The following is a 21,709-nucleotide window of genomic DNA, read 5'->3' on the forward strand; positions in this document are numbered from 1 at the left end:
TTTTAATGGCCAGTGTTAACAGGAAGAATGATTACAGAAAGGAAGACATGTTTCATGTTCATATGGGCACCTGACTAATGTTTTAAGACAGACTTGAAAATTGTGAAGTTATCCTTTAATTAATCATAAAATTGGCATGAAACTTCTTTTGTTTCATTGCCAATGTTCAACAAGTTATTCATAGGGTCACAGTAAGTGGAGTGTGTAAGAGCAGCAGGCTATATTGCAGATACGGTTGTCTATCAATTGTGTACCACAAACCTAGAATTGGATTTAATGTGAACCCTCCCTCCATTACACAACCAAAGCAAATGAATTAAAAGCAAGTTTTACACACCAAGAAACAAGATAGGAACAAAACCATGCTGAGATTTTTATTCAAGTCTCAACTAAGTGATAGAAATGCTTTACCAATTTACATAGCACTAAAAACACCTGTTGTATGCATATGACAGGAAAATGTCAAAATAGGCTGCAGCTACATGAGATCTCAATAGCTTTTAAGGGCAGTTTTTGATCTGTACAGTTATTCCATTTATTATGCAAGTTACTGAAAGCAGACACTACGGGGGAGACGAGATTGCAAGGTGTGAAACTCCACAGCAATTATTTTCTTAGACAAAACTGTAGATGCAAATACCTGCAAACAAGGCTATAAAAAGTATGTGGACCTCAGTTGGAAAACAGCTGTAAGTGACTTATTTCATGGCTTTACATTTCAGACTGGATTAACTGGATCACCAGATAATTAAAAAAAAAAAACTTAACATAAAAGACTCACAAATAGTACTTCACCACTCTCACAATGTCATACACACAGACAGGAGGCCTTTGTGATGTGTTGTAGGCTTTATAAAAAAAAAAAAAAAGAAGAAAAAAAAATCAACAGATGTAAGGGCTGCACAAAATCTGAAAAAGTGAAAAATTAATGGCATGGCTCCATTTCCACCAAACTTCCCCACAGGAATCATTAAAGTTCCATCTGATACTACTGCAGCCTAAATTCTGGTAAGAAGTGCTAAAAATGTAATCATTCAATATGGTATGAAAGACCAAAAGTCAAGAGTTCACGTGGTAGAAAGAACGAAGTAGCCAGGAGTACGTGTACGGAGTGAAGATCCAGGACGGGCTGAGTGTCGTATAAAAGGAAAAGTACATTTCAGAAACAGAAGGGATTCGCACAGCGCCACAAACTATCACACTAATAAGCTTTCCTTTTTGCTGTGATAAATAATGGACCAAACGGTTTGAGCAACAGGGCCTTCCGGTTTGAAATCAGTATAGTACAAAATGTCCAAAACATCAACATTGGCGTAACAGATAGTGTAGGAAATGCTGCGTGTGTGTGTGTGTGTGAGGGTGTTGGGCCTTGGGCACTGTATGATGTCAAACAAAGAGGCCATCATCATTAGTACTTGGTCCATTCCAGTGGTTGTTAAGGGTCTTTCAGCTTTCTACAGGAGATGGCTCCATCTCTGCAGAAATGGAGTTGTCTGCTTCTTCATATGTGTTTGTCTGTTCTTCAGCAGGGCTGTCTGGGCTCCGTCTACAGAGGAAGTACATTAAATCATGATTACCTGTATATTGAACATGAGAGCTACTCACATAAGCATTGTCTGATAAATCTGATAACCAATGAGCACTAAGAAAAACACATTGCCTCAAGTGGGATGTTCACCTGATTGGGCTTGAAGCAGGATGGTCATTATTCTCTTCTTGGGCAGGTGATTTAGGCTTTTCCTCTTCTTCCACATCATCATCTTTTTTCCGTTCTGACTCCCCATTCACAGGAGTTGAATCTAGATAGAAATGTAAAGAATTTTTAAATCACGTTGATCAAATGTATTAATTTATGTTGACTAAGGACATGGATGAACATGAGCTTGACCTGAAGAAGAGAACGACGTAATGTAAGACCTAAATAGCAGAGAGATCCACAGTGTGGTTTCTACCTGTGTTTTGTGTCTCCTTCACATCGTCTTCAGGTTCCTTGTCATCAGTTTTAGGTTTAGCTGCCACTTCTCCCTTGCCCACAAAGCGAAGTTTTAACTTGTTGTAGACTTCACCAGCTTTTTCCATGACTGCGGCGCTGGCTTTATACCGCCGAATCTGTATTGTTCATGACATAAAAATACATGAAGTTGAGAATTGACATTTAATTGAGAAATGTACCAATTAAATAATGCAGTAGAGGACAGTAGAGGGTTAGGGTTAGGGTTACACCACTACGAATTCTGCAACACCAGACAAAGACTGTCTAAGGATAAGAAGCACTTAAAAAATGTAGGCAGATGTACTTGTATTTAAGATTGTATAAGTGTACCGTCGCAGTTGAATAAAAACTACTGTAAACAATAAAAATAGACCTAGAAATGTTATCATAGTTTTATACCGATTCATTTAATTAAATCCAAATAGACATAGCTAACTGGAGACTACTGGTTCTACTTCACTTTCTCAATGAAAAATCAGCTTAAACCAGTGGAATATTCAGACAGTTAGACTCTGTTTAATGATATCTATGTCCTGTTCACAAATGTAAAAAACCCCCACAAGTTATACAGTATATGTTATAAGACAAAGCATGCAACTACTACAACTAGGGCAACGTCAGTGAATATTGTGATATGGCTTATCTGGTCCTAATGCAAAGCATACATACAAAATAATCAAGAGACACACAGCCAGAAGAAAATGCACCTTTTTTAGTGTGGCAATAACTTCAGCATTCTTATGGAGGATCTGGCTGGTGACAGGCACAGCCTCAAGCTCTGCCAGGGCTTGTAGACACCGCTCAATGTCCTAGAGAACACACAACATATAAAAATGCAGTCTTCATGCTTCTATAAAACAGAAAAGTGGGAAACTTTACTACTTTCACTACCTTATTGCCAGATATAACTGAAAGATGTCACTTACTGGGTTGTCCACTTTGAGTGCAAACTTAATATCTGTGTGGAGTTTTTGCAGCTTTTCTTCAGGTGAAGGTTCTGCATATGGACACACAATCCACAATAATTACTTTTCCTCTTGTTGAAAAAATGTCAATGTACAGTAATTGTAAAACAAAGTGATGGTATGAAACACTGACCCTTTTTCTTTTCCACTTTCTTCTCTGGAGGTCTCTCTGGTTTGCGTTTGGGTTTTTCAGGCTTAGACCTGAGGGAGAGGAAACTCTGTGATCTGTGTATTTTAAATATTTAATGTTTTTCTAATGAGGTTTGCATACTGTGTAGTCTTCTGTTGCCCATTGTGCACTCACCTTGCTCTAGACTTCTCTTCTGACCGCCGGGCCTTCTTCTCTTTTAGCTCTTTCTCCTTTCTTTCCTTTCTCTCCTTCTCTTTCTTTACTCTTGCCTTATTCTGGTTGTCTGGTTTCTTGGATGGTTTCTTCATCTTTTGAAGGAGAAAAACAGTACAAGTTAAACCACTGCTTTTTGTCAATACATAATCTTCACACACACACACATGCACACACATTAAACAATTTTCTACCTCTGGTAAATGTAATACTGTCTAAACAAGAGGTTGCAGTTCTGTCCTTGTGTACCTCAGATGGTGGTGGAGAATCAGAGTCAGAGGGTGCAGGGATCGGGGGTGGAGGGGGTTTTTTGGACTTCTTCAATGGGTGTTCATCTACACCTTCATCTGAGCTGCTGCTGTCACTGTCACTCCCTTTTTTAGCCTCTTTGTCTTTTTTCTTTTTCTCCTCTTCCTCTTTCTCTCTCTCACGTAGCCGGCGGAGCTCCTCTGCCTCCTCCTTTTTCCGGCGCTCCTCTAGCTCTCTTCTCCGTTCCTCGTCACGTTTCTTCCATTCACTGATGCGGTCTGGTTCACTGTCACTGTCAAAACAATAACACATTTTAACAAATTTAGAACAGCGTCATGTTGCATTTTATGACAAGCTTATATGTACATCCCCATTTATAACACCTTTAATCGGTGGTGCATTACAAGTAAAATCCCATAAAGCAGCCTCACCTGTCACTGTCAGAGGATGACGAAGGTGCTCTTTTGGCTGGGGCAGGTTTAGGTTTCCGTGCACGAGGTTTTGGAGCCGGCTTCTCTGTGGATTGGAAAAAAACAAGCAAAGAGCATCAACAACTGGACACTGCTACTTCAGATATTAAATAAAATCATTCCTATCACATCCAACTATATCATCTTTAAAAATTTGAATAGAGGACAGAACGATCCAAACCTTTCTTGCGTGCCTGTGGACCCTTCCGGGGAGGTGGATCTGAGTCTGATTCAGACTTTGAGCCAGACTGGGATTCTGAGCCAGACAGAGCTGGTCGAGGCTTCTCGTCCTCTGACTCGCTATCCACCACTTTCTTCTCGGAGCCGGATCCTGACTCTGAATCCGAGCCAGATGACGCTTTCTGCAACATTACAGAGAAAGAGGAATAAATCGTAAACTGCCATGAGAAAACTATTCAAAATTATTTTGATGGTTCAAAAACACAAATGGTTCACCTTTTTCTTCCCTCTGCTTCCTACTTTCTTTCCACCTCGTCCAGCAGATTTCTTCTCTGGAGTAAAATCCTATTGGAGAAAACAAATGTGTAACATTTAAACACTGTAAAGCAGGCATGTCCAAACTAATCCACAAAGTGCCATGTGGCTGCAGGTTTTTGTTCCAACCATTCAAGAGCACATGATTCAACCACTCAACTGTCTGAAGACTGAGATCAGCTGATTTAAATGAGTCAAATCTTGTGTGCTCCTGCTTGGTTGGATTGAAAACCTGCAGCCACATGGCCCTTTGTGGAATAGTTTGGACACCTCTGCTGTAAAGTGTCAGAAAAAACAACACTGATAGCATATTGTGTTTATTCGTGCTTGTGTTAATGTATGTGTATGTGTGTAATAACCTGATCACTGTTCTTGCCAGAGTCAGACTCTGAAGGGGTGGGCTCTGATTCTGAAGGGGATCCACTCTCTTCATCTCTGTCACTGGACGAGCGCCGAACCTTTTTTGGAGGAGGGGGCCGCTAAAATGGAAATGAAAGCCACAGAAAGATTAAATTTAATTAAATTTAATTACATTTTAATTAAATTTAATATTGTATAATAATAATATTAATGATAATAATAAAAATAATAATTATTATTATTATTATCATATATATACACACACACACACACACATATATATACACACACACACACATATATATATATAGTTTTTTTTATGGGCAAAAATCTGACGATGCAAAGGGGCTCTGTTGCCATGATGATGGGTTCCATCAAGCATGGTCATTATGCTTTTGTCATTGCTATGACAACTAATATAAACAAGGAAGCTAACAGTAGTTAATAGTCTTTTTTGCTACTTCCTGTTTCCTTTCTTACATATACAGACATATTATCCATGCATTGTTACTGATTTGGTAACTTTAGTGCTGCTGGTTGTAGTTTTGTAGCTGGTTGTGGTTGCAGTGACTGCTGCATCCCTTTTGTACCATTCATTGTGACCAAGAATGCGCTTTTCTATTCAGTACAATAATAGTTACATTATGATGCTCACAGGAGTATGTCATTTATTAACAAATTCACTGAACAAACAGGCTGTTCAGATGTCTGCAGCATTACCTTGACAGCCGGTGGCTTTCGCTTCACCCCTCCTCCCCTTCCTCTGTCTTCACTTCCAGAATCTGAGTCAACCTCACTTCCAGAATCTGCTTTCTGAGGCACTGGGGCTTCTTCATCTTCATCTTCTTCATCGCTTCCTCCTCCAGCATTGTTGCCCTCGCTGTCAGATGAGCTTGCTGGCTGCAGACAAACCGTGATAAGAAGATTAAGATGAATTTCTCATTGCAATGCACAGCAGTCTAGGAAGCCTGTCATGAAACTTTCAAGCACAATTTGCAGCATATTATGCTCCTTGGCATTTCACTTGAAATACAACTGGGGAACAGAGGGAGAGATGCAGCAACATCCCCGGTGTAAAGACAGTCTGGTCTGAACAACAACATTTTGAACAAAAGGCAAGTTAACTTATATAGTTTACTAGTCTACTACAGATATAAGGTCTATGAACAATGAAAAAGCTTGAACGACAAGAAAATACCAAAATAAATGCAGTTTGGCAATTTAAGTTAAAGTAACTTCTGAATATACATCAACAGTTATTTTACAATGCAAGCTAATATAATGAATTATGGATGCTTCAGGACTTAAGATTTCTGATTTTAGGGTAACTTACCACAGGCGGGGCACTGTAGGAGGCATGTGGATTGTTCTGGATTTCCCATAAGCCTTCATTGAATCCCTTTCTTTTGTTGGGCTTTCCATAGCGTTCTCTGTACTTCTCATAGGCAAAAAGGTCCTTTGCTGCTAGGAATGCACTGTGAAAGTGAGAAAGAAAAGAAATTTGCACAATTTAACTGATATACTTACTAAAACCAAACCAGTGACAAATGTTGTCATATTTAGGATATTCTACACACACACTTGTGATTTGATAGCAGCTGACTGTGCCACCTTGTGATGGATTGATATAACGCATGTGCCATCTTGTCAAACAGATGGTGCCTGATGCCAGATCAGACATAGCAACACATCTCTCAAAAACATACTGTGCACTCAAACTGTAGGTAGTTTACAGTAAAACTCCAGAAAAGGAGACTGAAAAGCAGTGGTGTGAGACAAAATTATTTGTGTTTTGTTTTTTTCTCACACCACTCACAAAGAGGAATACAACAAACAGATGAGTCAACGACTAAATTTAAAAGTGGTCAAACCGATTCAATAATGCATGACTAAGGAGCACCTGTGCAACAGTCAATAGATGTAAGCCAATAGTGATGTATTTCACCCCTTAGTTATAATGATTCCATGGTGCAATTGCAGTCAGTTAAGCTTGAACAAGTCTGCGCACAAAAATGAAATAATATAAAGATAATATATGATTAAATAAGACAAGATGGGATTGATTCCCAGAGGGGAAATTTGCATGCTACAGCAGAGCAGAAAACAAGGTAACAGATAAGAACTTAGAGTAATAAGCACAACAAAATAAAAAGTAAATGGGAATCAATCTGTTCACATTGTTAACATGTATATGTTATATAGGTGAAAATAGTTACTAATAATAAAGTTCTGTACTTACGTTTCATGTGTCCCAAAGAAGAAAATTGGGATTTTATTAGGAGGTGGCTTTACTGCCCCATCAGCCACATCTTCAATCTGTAAACAAACAAGACTTTTAAATAAAACCTCAAGTGGTAAATGGAAGATATCGTAAGTTTCCTGTGGGCCTGAGATTTCATATGTTTACATCAACTACTGTATAGTTATTTTGGTCATTTCTGGGGGGGAAATACAGCTTTGTAGGTTTAATTTAGATTATTTAATTTGAATGAAAATATGGCGCAGAATGAGTTAGTTTAACGTGAAGTCTGATTTATTTATTTTTTAATAAATAGTACAAATATCTCAAACGTCATTTCCAAAATAACGCTAGCTTCACTGCTGTAAGGTCTACATGCACATTAGGCCAACAGAATCTAATGCCAATTATGCTGCTCGTACACTGACTGTGGGCCTGTAAGGCAGTCTGTCAACCCCGCAAACATTAACTTATATATCGGTTTAGTATTTATCCATGTTAGACAGTGCCGAGGATACACATAAGACCTTCTCCAGCGTCCCATGCAGAGCAGCCCACCCCCTCCTCCGCCTCTTCGGCTGCTGTTAACGTCCCTTGCTTACCCTGGCTGGCCAGTGGGGGTACCCCTTCATTTTAGCGAAGACCAAGTCTCCGGGCTGAAAGTTGTGCGGCATTGTCCTGCTCCTTTTAGCAGCCGGGGTCTAAAGCGTATTCGGTCGCGTAGCCTTTTTGTGTCTCTCTGCGTTTGCTGTTTTCAGGTCGACACGAAACCTGGAAACGATGGGGTTAGCCTGCAAGCTAACAGTGCACTGCCGTTACCGCGAGAAGAGACTGTGGGCGATATTTTTTTTCCTAGGATGGCGAAGTTAAACCCGCCCTACTCGGTCTCTGATTGGCTGTACCCGATATTCTTATCCTTTTCTTAACCAACTGCATTTCTCGAGCTTAAACCTAGCCAACCTAACCAACGAAGGCGGCGACTACTAGCCAATCAAAGGTTGAGTAGGGCAGGTCATGACTTGGCTGTCCTAGAAAAAAAAAATTGGCGGACGGTAGCGTGGAAGTAACCACAACAGCACAAACCACGTCCGGTCCAATGTCGTTGTCACCCTTCAACATACAAGACTTACTGGAAAACAGACAGTAGCGACAAAAAACGTGAATTTTGGCAGTCAAATAAAAATGTTGCTTGATTTTTTACATGAAGTATATTCATTTTCACAAAAACTTTCAACAAAGTTAATTCTAAAATCAGGGGAAAAGGTTTAAAAATCCAGTTATTATTCTTTAGAATTACAAATATCTGAACAAAGATACAACTACCGATAACAATTGATACCACAGGGATACGAAAGCTCTAAAATATGATCACTAAATTTAAACAGATCATACATTAGGTGACCATAAAAGACCAGTTAATTGTCCTTTGATCTTTATATCCTATGGGACAGGTACACCCCATTGACAAATCAACTTAATCTTCAAAAGAGACCTGGGTAATTATCAATTTGTTAATCAAATAAAAATGTTATTACAGAAATTGTTACAGGTTAGAGGACAGGATTATATACATTCAAATATATGAGCATATACCATTACCATTCAAGTTAATGGGTAAATGGTCATACATTTGAACAGTACTGTATAACATAAAGAATAACAGAATGAGCAGTGATAAGTTAAAATATAGAAATTACTAGGCATCATTTGCAAGGCATTATACATGACCGTAGTCTTAATACTTAATAATTATTTATGTTGATGTGTCATTGTCTCCTGAACTCAGTCTTGTATATTCTGTGTTTTCCTTGTGACCACATATATTTATGGATATAGAATATGGCATTCAAAATCAGATCTAAAAAGAAAAGGAGAAAATAAAATCTACATAAGAATCTCAGTCCTATACAATATGTTCAACATCAGTCATAAAAAGTTTCCACATAAATATTAATTAAATTAATGCCTGCTTCTGCTCCAAAATCACAAACTAAACAGTATTCACAAATGTCATTTATACACTTATTTTAAAGTGGTTTTCTTTAAAATGACTAAATTATGTAAAGTTACTGAATTTTATTACGCTTCAGTGTCAAACCGGAAATGTAATCGTACAACGTTGTGACAAACTTCACTCATCCGGATGAAGCAGCCTGATCATTTCCACGCGATTCGCCAATCAGAGCGGAAATCCCGCCCCTGCTACGCCCCTATTGGCTGTTGTACGATCACTTTTACAACCACCCAATAACAGATTACAAGTGAAGGACTGCGTTGACCTCCCCCCGGATTCACCTCTAATGCGAGCCATGTTTCGGTCTCTGAAACGCGTCCAGCAGTTTAACTGCAACCTCCTGACTTTACAAAGAGTCAGCGTTAACTCTAAACTCCTGATCTCCACGTCCAGAATGGCCAGCTCTGAGTTCAGGCTCGAAAGGGACACCTTTGGTGAGCTCAAGGTCCCAGCTGACAAGTACTACGGTGCTCAGACAGTCAGATCTACCATGAACTTCAAAATTGGGGGACCATCCGAGAGAATGCCGCTCCCAGTGATCAAGGCCTTCGGTATCCTGAAGAAAGCAGCCGCTCAGGTTAACACGGACTACGGCCTCGAGCCAAAGATAGCAGATGCAATCTGTCAGGCTGCAGATGAGGTTTCAGCTGGCAAACTGGATGATCATTTCCCTCTGGTGGTGTGGCAGACTGGATCTGGAACTCAGACCAACATGAACGTCAATGAGGTGATCAGCAACAGAGCTATTGAGATCCTTGGAGGAAAACTAGGCTCCAAAGATCCAGTCCACCCTAATGACCACGTCAACAAGAGTCAGAGCTCCAATGACACCTTCCCCACTGCCATGCACATTGCTGCAGCTACAGAGGTCCACCAGGTCCTGTTGCCTGGTCTGCAGACTCTGCACGATGCCCTGGCTGCTAAGGCTGAAGAGTTTAAAGACATCATCAAGATTGGGCGCACACATACTCAGGATGCTGTACCACTGTCACTCGGACAGGAATTCAGTGGTTATGTTCAGCAGGTGAAGTACAGCATAGAGAGAGTGAAGGCAGCCATGCCCCGGGTGTATGAGCTGGCAGCAGGAGGCACAGCAGTAGGAACAGGACTCAACACCCGCATCGGCTTTGCTGAGAAGGTAGCCTCTACTGTTTCCTCTCTGACAGGCCTGCCTTTTGTGACAGCTCCCAACAAGTTTGAGGCTCTGGCAGCCCATGATGCCTTAGTAGAGCTGAGCGGGGCACTGAACACAGTGGCTGTCAGCATGATGAAGATTGCCAACGATATTCGCTTCTTGGGGTCAGGACCCCGCTCTGGCCTGGGAGAACTCATCTTACCAGAGAATGAACCAGGAAGCAGTATCATGCCGGGTAAGGTGAACCCTACCCAGTGTGAGGCCATGACCATGGTGGCAGCCCAGGTAATGGGAAACCATGTGGCGGTCACCATCGGAGGAAGCAACGGACACTTTGAACTTAACGTCTTCAAGCCTATGATGATCAAGAATGTGCTCAACTCTGCTCGGCTAATCGGCGACGCATCCGTCTCCTTCACCAACAACTGTGTGGTGGGCATCGAGGCCAACACCGAGAGGATCAACAAGCTTATGAATGAATCTCTGATGTTGGTCACCGCACTCAACCCACACATCGGCTACGACAAAGCAGCCGCCATCGCCAAGACAGCACATAAGAAAGGCTCGACCCTGAAGGCTATGGCTGTGGAGCTGGGCTACCTGACCGAGGAGCAGTTTGACCAGTGGGTGAAACCAAGTGAAATGCTGGGCCCAAAGTGAACTCTGACAGCACAAGAAACACTACCAAACAAAGAAAGTGGGGGAAACTGAGTTTTCCCCAATTTAAAGATAGATTTTGAACTGTATGAACAAAACATGCTCTGAATCCTTCTTAAATGAATTCATCTCTTAAATAAATATTTTGAGAATGCTTTTGCAGTTGTTTGATGCAGACCTCTTACTGTCTGTGTTTTACTTATACTGGTATGTTATATCTGGGTTACATTTAGATTTAATAGTTTGATTTAATGTCTTACACTTGTTAGTCTTGTTAATACAGTAAGTCACTCATACTTGGAGAAGGTTTTCCGATCACACACAGAGCTAATTCAACGGACTGTATTAAATGGGCTAGTCACACGTCTCTGTAATTCTTGCATTGAATGGTTCTGTCAGGTTTATTTATTCATTGATACAATAAGTTACACCAGTTGTGTTAATGTCAAAAAATTGCGTTCCACCATCAATTCCATGTAGTGTAGAAGCAGCATTTGTTTATTTGCACATCAGCTACTTGGTTTCATATTTTAAAATGCATTTGACTCTCATTGTTATTTTGTACCTTCAAAGCAATTCAGATTCAAACATTGTGCCATCCAAGAAGGTGTCATGATAGATTACTGTAACATGTTCAGGTTTACAGTATGTGTGCCATTTGTGCAGCTTTCCTGTTAAAATAAATGTGTTCATTAAGTGCAACTATACACTGGTTTCAGACTTTTTTCTTTGTAGTTCACATTTACATACATTTTTAAATTTAAGAAATATTAGTTTGTGATGTATGCTCAAATAACCACAATAATGTATTCTGCAAGACTAAAAAAGAAACAAGAAAAAGCAAATGTGTTCACTAAAATTCTTTATTGTATATAGCAAAACAACAAATGGCTGCCAATGAAAATGAATTTTAATGGCAAATATATAAAACAAGTAATAACATTATACACTTCAAAAATGTGACCTGGCAGCTTTTTGTATAATTGGGAAACAAAACAACAGAGTGAACATTTTCTCCTCCCTCATTTGGTCCAACTGACTTTGGGAATATCATAATGCTCTGTCAGGGTGTCCAGATGGCGATTGAAGTCCTGCAGGTAAAAGGATATGGATAAGGTTTGTTATTATTTGGTAGCATGTCTGTTAATTCATATGAAAATACTTGAGCTGTAGTTGTGTGGGAGCTGCAAAGCTCCCACACTATGTTATCTTCGCTCTTTATTTATTTATTATTATTATTTCGCCGTTTTTCGTAGCGTAACTAGTCCTACACGATTTGTCGTATCAACTTCGTTTCAATGTCAAATTGTACATATCCATAAGGAGATGTGTGCTATTACTTTTCATATCTCTAACATATTCCATTGATTTTATATAATTTTTTAAAACATTAAAATTTATAATGGAAAGTCAATGGGAGCGATGTTTGAAAGCTCATATCTCAAGAAGTAAAAGTGCTAAAGTGTTCAAACTTCAACTACAGGTGGCCCATGAGCAAATGCTTCACATATTGTAAAGAATGATCTGTAACGCCACCATGTGGTCAGTTATTACATGTTTTACATTTTGGCTTATAACTCATGAACCGTAAGGCGTATTCAAACAATCTTTGCACAGTGTGTTCCTTGGATGGTACCAAGTAGACTGATATAGGCCACGCCCATTTGCGTCTAGAAAATTTTTCCGCCATTTTGATTTTTTTGAAAAATACATTTTTTACTACTTTTGGCACATTTTTCATCCAATCTTCATCAAACTTGGTACACAACATGTTTAGAGGACCCCGAACACAGCTATTATCTTCATTGTTTGGTAACCCTTACCGTTTGTCCGTAATTGGTTAGCAAACTTTTGGGGGCGTGGCCTGATGCATTTAACGATCAATAACTCTTCAATGCCGATTCGGATCGCCACAAAATTTGATAATCTTGTACACATGGTGGCACTGTACCATTATGTAAAATTTGATACAATTTTACCAAATGGGGTCGCTACTGTAATATTATAACGCAATATTCCTACAGTTCTGTTGTCTTCAATGAAATGAAACTTGGTACATTAGTTCTCCATGTCAATGTGTACGATATAGTGAAACATGGAGCCAATAGCCACGCCTTGTGGCCATTAGTGAAACACCAACATATGACTTATTAAGTTCCATATCTTTTAATGTCAACCTTCTATGATGACAGCAGAATTGTACAGATGGGGATATTGAACACCTCTGTGGTATTTAATGAAACTTCACCTGTAGGTGGCGCCACAAAATGTTGAATAATTGCTGCTCTAACAGAAATCTGCAGTGAAGGTAGCAATAACAGGAATGGTGGCAGCGGCTGCATCTGGCAGTTTGCGAGGGATGCGTCTGCCAGTTTGCAGCTCCCACACGCAATTTCTTATGAAATTGCTAAATTTTCTAGTTTCAATATAGATTATACATGGATCAACTAAAACAAAAATAAATGTGCTGTTACACAATTCAGGAGTATACAAGTACATGCAAACTAAAAGAGGTGCTGGGCTGAAACTGAGTAAATGTAGAAAAAAACCCTGAAAAACAGCTGGCTCACAGCACAGCTCCAATGTCCAATCTGAATGTATTGCAATATATAAACTGGTGCAATAAATCAAATCTGGATATTGGAGGTTTGCACTGGGTGAGCTTTTTCTCAACTGTTACATAAGTTTGGACTGAATGGCAATGTGCAAAGTCTGATAGGACTTGCCTCAACTCTGTGTTTGTGTGTCTTTGATGCTTTGTTCAAAATCCTCTCCATTTGCTGTAAGGAAATAAAAAAGAAAAGAAATGTTAAAAACGTACATTAGAACATTTTTAAGTACATTATTACTGTCAATCTACACCACTATACTACAACTAAAAGGTATATTCAAACTCACCAAAACCCCAAAAATACTGAAAAAATATGTTAAAAGTAAAGTAAAATATACTGTGTATGCTTTTTTAACAGCTTACCATGTTTTTGGGTAATTGGCATGCTGATCAACATTCCCATTAAAATCTACTATATGTTCATGTTATGGTATGTTAGTACTTCGGCAAAGAGGAAAGTCCAGAGTAGCACAAAAGTTAATGATCTACTAATTCTGATGTTTCTGATCTCATTACTAAGGAATTGCTGTTTGTGAACCCAAAAGAAAAACATTGAATTCATCATATGCCTGTAAAGTTCTCTTTCCAAAAGTTCACTGCCCTTTTGGATTTTCATTCATGTTGTGGTGTAAATAATACGTCAGGCTAATGTTTATCCTTAGGACAACTCCTCTATGACCTTTGACTATAGCTGCAAAATGGTTCGTTCTTTGCTACATTGTGTGTAAGTATTAATCCTTACACTAATAAAGAATTGTGGCTGATACGGTAAAAAAAACCAAAAAAACATGCAAGTTACCAACAATAACCCCTGCTTTTATTTATATGTTTATATCACTTGCTTTTGTGGATTTTGTGTTTTCTCTTGCCTTCTGTTGATAATGTAGTTGACAAAAAAAGTAGGTGCTTAGTTATTATTAAGCTACTATTACTATTTTTATTAACCATGCCTCTCCCTCAAATTCTAAACCTGCAGCTCTGAAATGCTGGAGAACATCAACTCACCCTCTTCTCTTGCATCTTGTCAAAAGCAATTTGTGCAGGTGTCCTTTTGTCAATATATGCTTTCTTGGCTTTCCCCTCCTCATCGTTTTGATTGGTCTCCACCTGCTCCAAACGATGCTTACTCTCCTTATCCTTCTTCTTCTTCCTGAAAAAATGGATACGCAACAGACAGTTAGTACATCAACAGCTTGCACAGCCATTCACAAACAAGTAAAGAAACAGAGATGAAGCAAGGGTGGTATGAATAAACATTCAGACATTTAAACAAAAGGTAGAAAAGTTATTTACCTTTTGTAATACAATTACACAATATATTTGTAGAGTAAATACCTCATCTCACTCCTCTTATCTTTCATTTCAGATTTCACCAATCTGAAACTGTGTTTTAATGAGTCTCTGGATTCTCGATGGTAAATCTAGTCCAGATTTGAAAAGTCTACAATAGTGTTTTTTTTGTTTGTTTGTTTGGGGGATTGTTTTAATTTTTTAAAATCTAAACCAGGGGCCTGTTTCAGAAAGTGGGTTATGTGAAAACTGAGTAACTTAACCCTGACATGAGGGAAACACTAGGTTATCCGTTCCAGAAAGAGAGGTAAGTGAAACAGTCACCATGGTTACTTTGAACATAACCTGCTCGCTGGCAGGTTTTCTTCAACTAACCCGGAGTTTTCCTTCCTTTTTAGGTGAAGCCTGCAGACTGAAGGCATGACATGGTGTGTCATTTTCTTAAAGAGTCAGTTGATACTGAAGCACAAATAATCTCCGTCGGAGGGTGAAGAGACCCTCTGTTTGAGTGTTTCCGTTTTTCTGTACAATCAATAATTTATCTGAACAATATTCTCAGCCCTCGTATGGTTCGTATGACACATCATGGACATACTCTCAGTTCAGAACAAGTTCTTTGTGTTGTACTTTGGTTTTTTTGCCAATAGCAGTTTTGTAACATTGGTTATGCTGAGCATGTTTCCCAGGCAACCATCTGTCATGCTGTCAGAAACATCAGAAACGCAACACTTTAAGGGTCTTGGTAGCTAAGTGATTACTGCGCATACCTCATAATGACAGAGTCCCCGGTTCAATTCCAGCTAGGGACTTTTGTTGTAGGTCATTGACCTCTCTCTCTCTCCCTGTTTCCTGTCTGCCTCTATACCACCTGGTGCAGACCAAATAATCGAACGAGTGGTGTGAAAGCGCTGGAGACAAAACGTTTCTTTTTTTCATTAATACTCACACATTGACTGTCAATAATTTTCTGCCACATCAGCTCATGTTCTTTTGCTGCTGCTACTGTATTGCTTTTTTTCTTAAATATATACTCACTATCTGCATGCATTTATTAATATTTCTAACTCCACTGGGGAGAAGTAGGAGGACTGAGCCCTTTGTTTCACCATATCTGCGTTCCACTGATGAAGGCTTGGTATCTGGTACCTTGACTCAGAGTTGATTGAACTAACTGTTATCACCTGTTCTGAAACAGGTTAAAGTTTTAACTCAGAGTTTGTTAAACCTGCTTCCTGAAACAGGCCCCTGGTCTAATGTGGTCTGGATGGAGAATTGTCGGAAATCCTCTCTTTTTCAGTTTTCATAGGCAAAATGAATGCTTTAAAAACATCTGACAGTGAGCTTAACAGGTTACGGCTTTTGCTACTATATCTAGCACTCCCCTCCCGAAGTGTAAACGGTGTAAAAAAAAAAAAAACGGAGATTCAGCCGCTCAGTATCATTATGTATGTTTCCCTTAACCTAGAATAGTTAGCTAACTTCAGTGTCGTTGAAACGCGTGTTTGTGTGCTGTAATTGTTTTGATCTAACTAAACTGGCTAACGTGGATTAGCTAATACTTCCAAGCCACTCCTATGTGTGTTATTTTGGTCTCAGACGGGCCAAGTGTTTTTTTCGCTATATATTGTTTTTTGTAATGGATTTACCTAAATATTCCTTCAGTTTGTTTCAGATAACATTAGCATAACGTTTTGTTTTCTGTTAGCGAACAGGCTAACATTAGCCTCGCACCCTGACTGTTCTGTAAGCTGCAGCTGTCTACTGAAGTCATTTTAACACGTAAAGAACTGTATCTTACTAAAACCAGACAATATGACTTACTTTTTCCCAGCTGAAGAGACTCCTGCACCTTTTAATTTCAGGGTACCCTTCTGAACGGTGGCGTACTCCGACATCTTCGAGAAGGACGTCTTCTTCTCCTTTGTTTTTAAATCAGCAGGCACCTTTGGATCAGTGCTGCCACCCGTCGGACTGAGAGGGAGTGACATATGTGTGATGTGTGTCTTCCAGGCCAGAGAGAGGCGGTACAGATTATTTTTCAGAGCTTAAACACCAAGGCACAAAACGGAAGTGGAGGAAACTGAATGTCAAACAGTAGCATGGTGAACAGTGCTTTTGGGTAACCTACAGTAAAAATGTCTGGGTATAGTTTGTTTAGGATAGCATTGTCAACACAATGCAACGCTGCGACATTGCTCTGCAGGACGAACATGTTGAACAGACTGCAGACGTGCGGATATGCGAAAAAAGTTGGTGAGTAAAGATTATTTTCTCTATTCAGAATCAGGATCATCTTGAATGAATTTGACTCCGGTTTAGTGGATATCAGGGTACTTGGACAAAATAACATCACAATCTTCAGAAATATACATAAGGAATAATTATACAGATGAAATCGTTTCTGTGAACTGTAAACGGGATACTAATAGTGTAAAGAACTGAAGAGTGCTGAGATGAACATTAAATGATGATTAAGTATGATTAGGTGGGTAAAGATAAATTATATAATAGCTATAATCGTCTGATAAGTTTAGAATAATGCATCACTTTACTGTCATGCAACCTCTAGAATCAAAAACCAAATGATATCCCAAATCAAAGATGATATGTAAGTCTTATATCACAATATAGATAGAATATCAATTTTTACTCAGCCCTACAGTTTAGCTAATTAACTATTTATACACTCACAGTGTTCTTAGGAGCACCTGTGTATTAAAGATTCTGCTTTTAACATTTATACACTTACGTCAGAAAGTTGATATTTCTACTTTATGGTTATTGTTAAGGTCGTAGTGGGTGGCAGTAGTGTACTGGAGTGCATTATGTTGACCCCAATAACATAGTCATTATCACCTTTCTGACAAACTGAAAATGCATAAGCTTAATAAAAGTAGAATTTATGGCAGAGCTGTTGTATTGGATTGCATTAGACTTAACAGATGTTCTTAATAAAGTGCTCATACTTGTGAGTGGACATCCCTTCACAGTTCATCCACCCTTCTTAATCACCTCTATATGAATATGAAATGAAAGCCTGTGTTATAATCAACAAAATGTTAGATGCATGCTCTTTTTTTTCTCAGTAAGTTAATAAACCAGTCTCAATTAACACATCATATACCTAACATCATAACACTAATGTCTTTCTCCTGTTGTTTAGCGGCCAAAAGCAAAGCTAAAGGTATGGCGAAGGAGGCACCAAAAGGTCCAGAGGTGTGTAAAGACCCTGTCAGACTTACATCTTATGCAGTAGGGGTCAACATCTTCAAGCAAGGAGAAGACCCCAAACTAAAGCCCCCTCAGGAGTATCCAGAGTGGTGAGGACACATATTTCTTTCTTTCCTTCCTCTATTTACCATTGCCTCTGATCTTAGAAATGTATGTGTTGTAAATGTGCTCTTCTGTGGCAGAAATCTGTGCACATAATTTACCCATATAAAGATTGCGCACTTTACATCAACATCAATTTAATTAAAACCATACTTTTTCAGTCATCATATGAAGCCTCTCACTATTACGGTTGCTCTCCACATAGGCATAGTGAATGCAGTTCAAGTATAAAGTTTCCTTAGTTAATAGGCATTCCTGGAAATCATGCGGGCAAGTAGGGCTGGGCAATAAATCGTTATTGTATCATGATATTTTATAGATATCATCTTAGATTTTGAATATTATTATATCGTGATATGGAATAAGTGTTGTCTTTACTGCTTTTAAAGGCTGCATCACAGTAAAAATGTAATTTTCTGAGCTTAATAAGTTGTACTATTATCTGCTGTTATCCATTTAGTCATTATATCCACATCACTAATGATTATCAAAAATCTCATTGCATAAATATTTTGTGAGAGCACCGATAGTCATCCCTACAATATTGTCAAAATATCGATATCAAGGTATTTGGTCAAAAATATTGTGACATTTGAATCTGCCCATATCGCCCAGCGCTACATGCAAGACATTACAAACAGAAACAGATTGATTAACTGATTGATTGATTGATTGATTGATTGATTGATTGATATATTACAGTCTAAAATAGCAGACACACTTTGATTTCACTTGAGACTGTCTCTGGAAGAGAAAGGGCATTTCATGTGTGTTCACTGATCCTCTCTCTTTTATCATTCACTTAGGTTGTACCAGGTAAATCTGGGAAAGCCCAAAGACGTGCACGACTTGGAGACAGACACCTGGGAGTACTGGAAGCGTCTGAGGAAGGGAAACATGTGGCGTTACAACAGACTACACAAAGGGAAGAAGTTTTAGGCCTTCATTGGACTTCCTGTATAGTAGCGTGCTTCATACTCTTGTGGACTGAATAACCTGACATTGGCGTATGTCCAGAGCCTGTGTCAACTTCCTGAATGAAACACAGTTCGATCACCTCTTTCCCACTTGCCACCTATCCAGTGGGTTATTTGTGATTATGCTGCATATTCAGTGGTATCCATGCATTGGCCCTCTGGTGATAAAAGCTGAAATAAAGCTTGTTTCCCGATTAGATTAAGACCACTAGAAAGGCTGATAATGTCATTCTTGAGCTTGGAAACAGTAGTTGAGAAAACAGTCTCTCGTCATTGTCTGTTTGACAGCTGTTGTATCACATGATCTTCCTCAGGAGATGGACTTTTCCTACTCGTCATGGAATATGATATCTTCAGATTTTAAAGATCATGTGAATCAGTTGAAAAACACAAGAACAGCAACTAAATGCACCATGTAGAGAGATTGCTTTGCCAACTTCAGGCAGGTAGTTATACTGAATATGTTGCAAAACTTTTGCATTGGATCAAATTCAATTGTACATGCATTTATGTTTTGTGTGTATGTGTCCATATCTGGAGACAAATTACTTGCCATTGATATTTCCACAAATCACCTTCACAATTTTTATTTTGTTTTGTTTTTGCAGACTTATTATGAATAAATATGAGTAGATATCCTTCAAATGTTGCCTTTTATTCTTGCAGATTGGTCCATAACTTTTAACTCAAGTCAAAGTCAAACTTTTACATATGGACAGCAGGTAGGAAAAACTCCCCTTGGAGCAGAACCAGGCTATAGGTTGGTGGCCATATACCTTGACCAGTTTGAGAGAAGGAAAGAGACACAGAGAAGGACAGCAATAACAATAGTAATAATAATAATAATAACAGAAATATGACTAATTAACCTGTTCCCATCAACAGGGCAAATGTTGTCTTCCCGGGTCAACATTGAGGTATACATATCACCCAAATTCTGTGTTAGACTTTTTTACCCAACTTCATTCCAACTTATTACCACAGGTTTTACACATATTTATGGAAATGATGGTCAATAGGCCAGCCTCAGTTAAATAAAACTATGCCTCATTTTTGAGTTAACACTTGTCCTGCTGGGTCGAAATGGATCCAAGTACTATAACTGCAGTAAAGTGAGCCGCTGTTTGCGAGAGTGTGGTAAAATGAGCCGCTGTCTGATTTTTGTTGCGTCTGCACTAGAGTAAATACGGTAAGCATGGTCCTAGAGCAGCCATCTTCAACTCATTCCACAAAGGGCCATGTGGCTGCAGGTTTTCATTCCAACCAAGCAGGAGCACACATGCACACCAATCAGCTGACTGAAGAGTGAGTTCAGCTGATTAAATGAATTGAGCCAGGTGTGCTCCTGCTTGGTTGGAATGAAAACCTGCAGCCACATGGCCCTTTGTGGAATGAGTTGAAGATGGCTGTCCTAGAGCAAAGTGAAGGTCCAATTATGAATTGTGTAAAATATAGACTACTGTTAGTTTAGTTAGTTGTGGTGAGTTTAAAGTAGCTGTTGATGCTCAGATGAATTTCCTTGAAAGAACTGCTCCATTTAAACCAAACAAAATATTTATGAATTATTAATTCATTAAAAGAAATGGTTATTCGTCCAAGATGTTGAATTGTATGCTAGTTAATACCAACCCCTTAAAGGAATATAACTTGCTTCCTTTTTTTTTTTTTGCCAAGAGTTAGATAAGAAGACTAATATACTACTCTCAGCTTAGCTCAGCATAAAGACTTAAAGCAAGAAGAAGGCACAATACACCCACCCCTAAAACCACAGCTTCTTTTTACACTTTGGTTTATATATGGATTAAACAAATGAGATATAACAGTTTAATTAGTGAGTTTTGGAAGTTCAAATAGGCAGATTTTATCACCTTAAAAATACTGTGACCATTTCTCTCTGAGTGACACAGAGAGACTCATGCATGCTGGACTACTTTAATTCTCTCCTTTCTGGTCTACAAAAACCCTCATAAATCAGCTACCAGCATATATAGCACAACTGCTGACGGTGTATGAAGCAGTATGCCTCCTTAGGTCCTCTCTCAGGAGCCTGTTAGCTGTTCCCACGGTCACAACAAAACTTACAGCGAGACATCGTTTGTCTGTAGGGAGTCTGCTGTGTTTGTTTCTCATGGTTTTTAGGGGGCTGTATAGGGGTAGGTTTTTATTTTATTTTATTTTATCTTATTTTTTTGTTGGTTGTTAATAGTTTTTGTGGTCTGTAACTCCAAATATCATCTCCTATTATGCATGAAATCCGGAAATATTATACTTCAATTTCTTGAATTTTGACTTTATGGTGAAACCAAGTCAAAAGATCTATTATTATTCTGAATGACCTTTCACCATACTAAGATGTTTTACTCTATCACAGATACACATTTGTTACATTTCACTGCAGCAAAGTAGAGAAATCTCACCTCAAAAATCAATAAACTCTTTTTACAGTATCCTGACCTTTGACCTTACATCAAATCAATTCCTTCATAGGTTAGTTCATCATTGTCTGTGCTTCTTCTTCCTGATGTATTAATCTATCACAGGTACACATTTGGTTACATTTCACTGCAGCAATGTGGAG

At 38.8% G+C, this 21,709-nt stretch overlaps 4 protein-coding genes across 4 annotated transcripts; 2 read left to right on the forward strand and 2 right to left on the reverse strand.

Moving 5' to 3' along the window:
* Positions 1-362: 362 nt before the first annotated feature.
* On the reverse strand, positions 363-7,923 carry hdgfl2 (HDGF like 2). Its single transcript, XM_053321985.1, has 16 exons — positions 7,717-7,923; positions 7,115-7,191; positions 6,209-6,350; positions 5,596-5,775; positions 4,875-4,994; positions 4,477-4,545; positions 4,202-4,382; positions 3,982-4,066; positions 3,551-3,842; positions 3,263-3,396; positions 3,092-3,159; positions 2,920-2,990; positions 2,701-2,802; positions 1,953-2,109; positions 1,679-1,799; positions 363-1,546 (listed from the first exon to the last, which is right to left on the reverse strand). The coding sequence occupies exons 1-16, from the start codon at positions 7,786-7,788 to the stop codon at positions 1,447-1,449; spliced, it is 1,971 nt and encodes a 656-aa protein (XP_053177960.1). The 5' UTR covers positions 7,789-7,923; the 3' UTR covers positions 363-1,446.
* A 1,450-nt stretch (positions 7,924-9,373) lies between these two features.
* Positions 9,374-11,627, forward strand: fh (fumarate hydratase). Its single transcript, XM_053321822.1, has one exon. It carries the CDS (start codon positions 9,415-9,417, stop codon positions 10,921-10,923), a length of 1,509 nt encoding a protein of 502 aa, XP_053177797.1. The 5' UTR covers positions 9,374-9,414; the 3' UTR covers positions 10,924-11,627.
* Positions 11,628-11,769: 142 nt separating this feature from the next.
* Positions 11,770-16,809, reverse strand: fam32a (family with sequence similarity 32 member A). The gene is made up of 4 exons (XM_053321823.1): positions 16,643-16,809; positions 14,537-14,681; positions 13,647-13,700; positions 11,770-12,011 (listed from the first exon to the last, which is right to left on the reverse strand). The coding sequence occupies exons 1-4, from the start codon at positions 16,807-16,809 to the stop codon at positions 11,943-11,945; spliced, it is 435 nt and encodes a 144-aa protein (XP_053177798.1). The 3' UTR covers positions 11,770-11,942.
* Positions 16,810-16,839: 30 nt separating this feature from the next.
* mrpl54 (mitochondrial ribosomal protein L54) lies at positions 16,840-19,333 on the forward strand. Its single transcript, XM_053321824.1, has 3 exons — positions 16,840-17,074; positions 17,985-18,141; positions 18,961-19,333. Exons 1-3 carry the CDS (start codon positions 16,957-16,959, stop codon positions 19,091-19,093), a joined length of 408 nt encoding a protein of 135 aa, XP_053177799.1. The 5' UTR covers positions 16,840-16,956; the 3' UTR covers positions 19,094-19,333.
* Positions 19,334-21,709: the final 2,376 nt, after the last annotated feature.

The sequence above is a fragment of the Scomber japonicus genome, chromosome 7, assembly GCF_027409825.1.
Source record: "Scomber japonicus isolate fScoJap1 chromosome 7, fScoJap1.pri, whole genome shotgun sequence".
Taxonomy (NCBI): domain Eukaryota; kingdom Metazoa; phylum Chordata; class Actinopteri; order Scombriformes; family Scombridae; genus Scomber; species Scomber japonicus.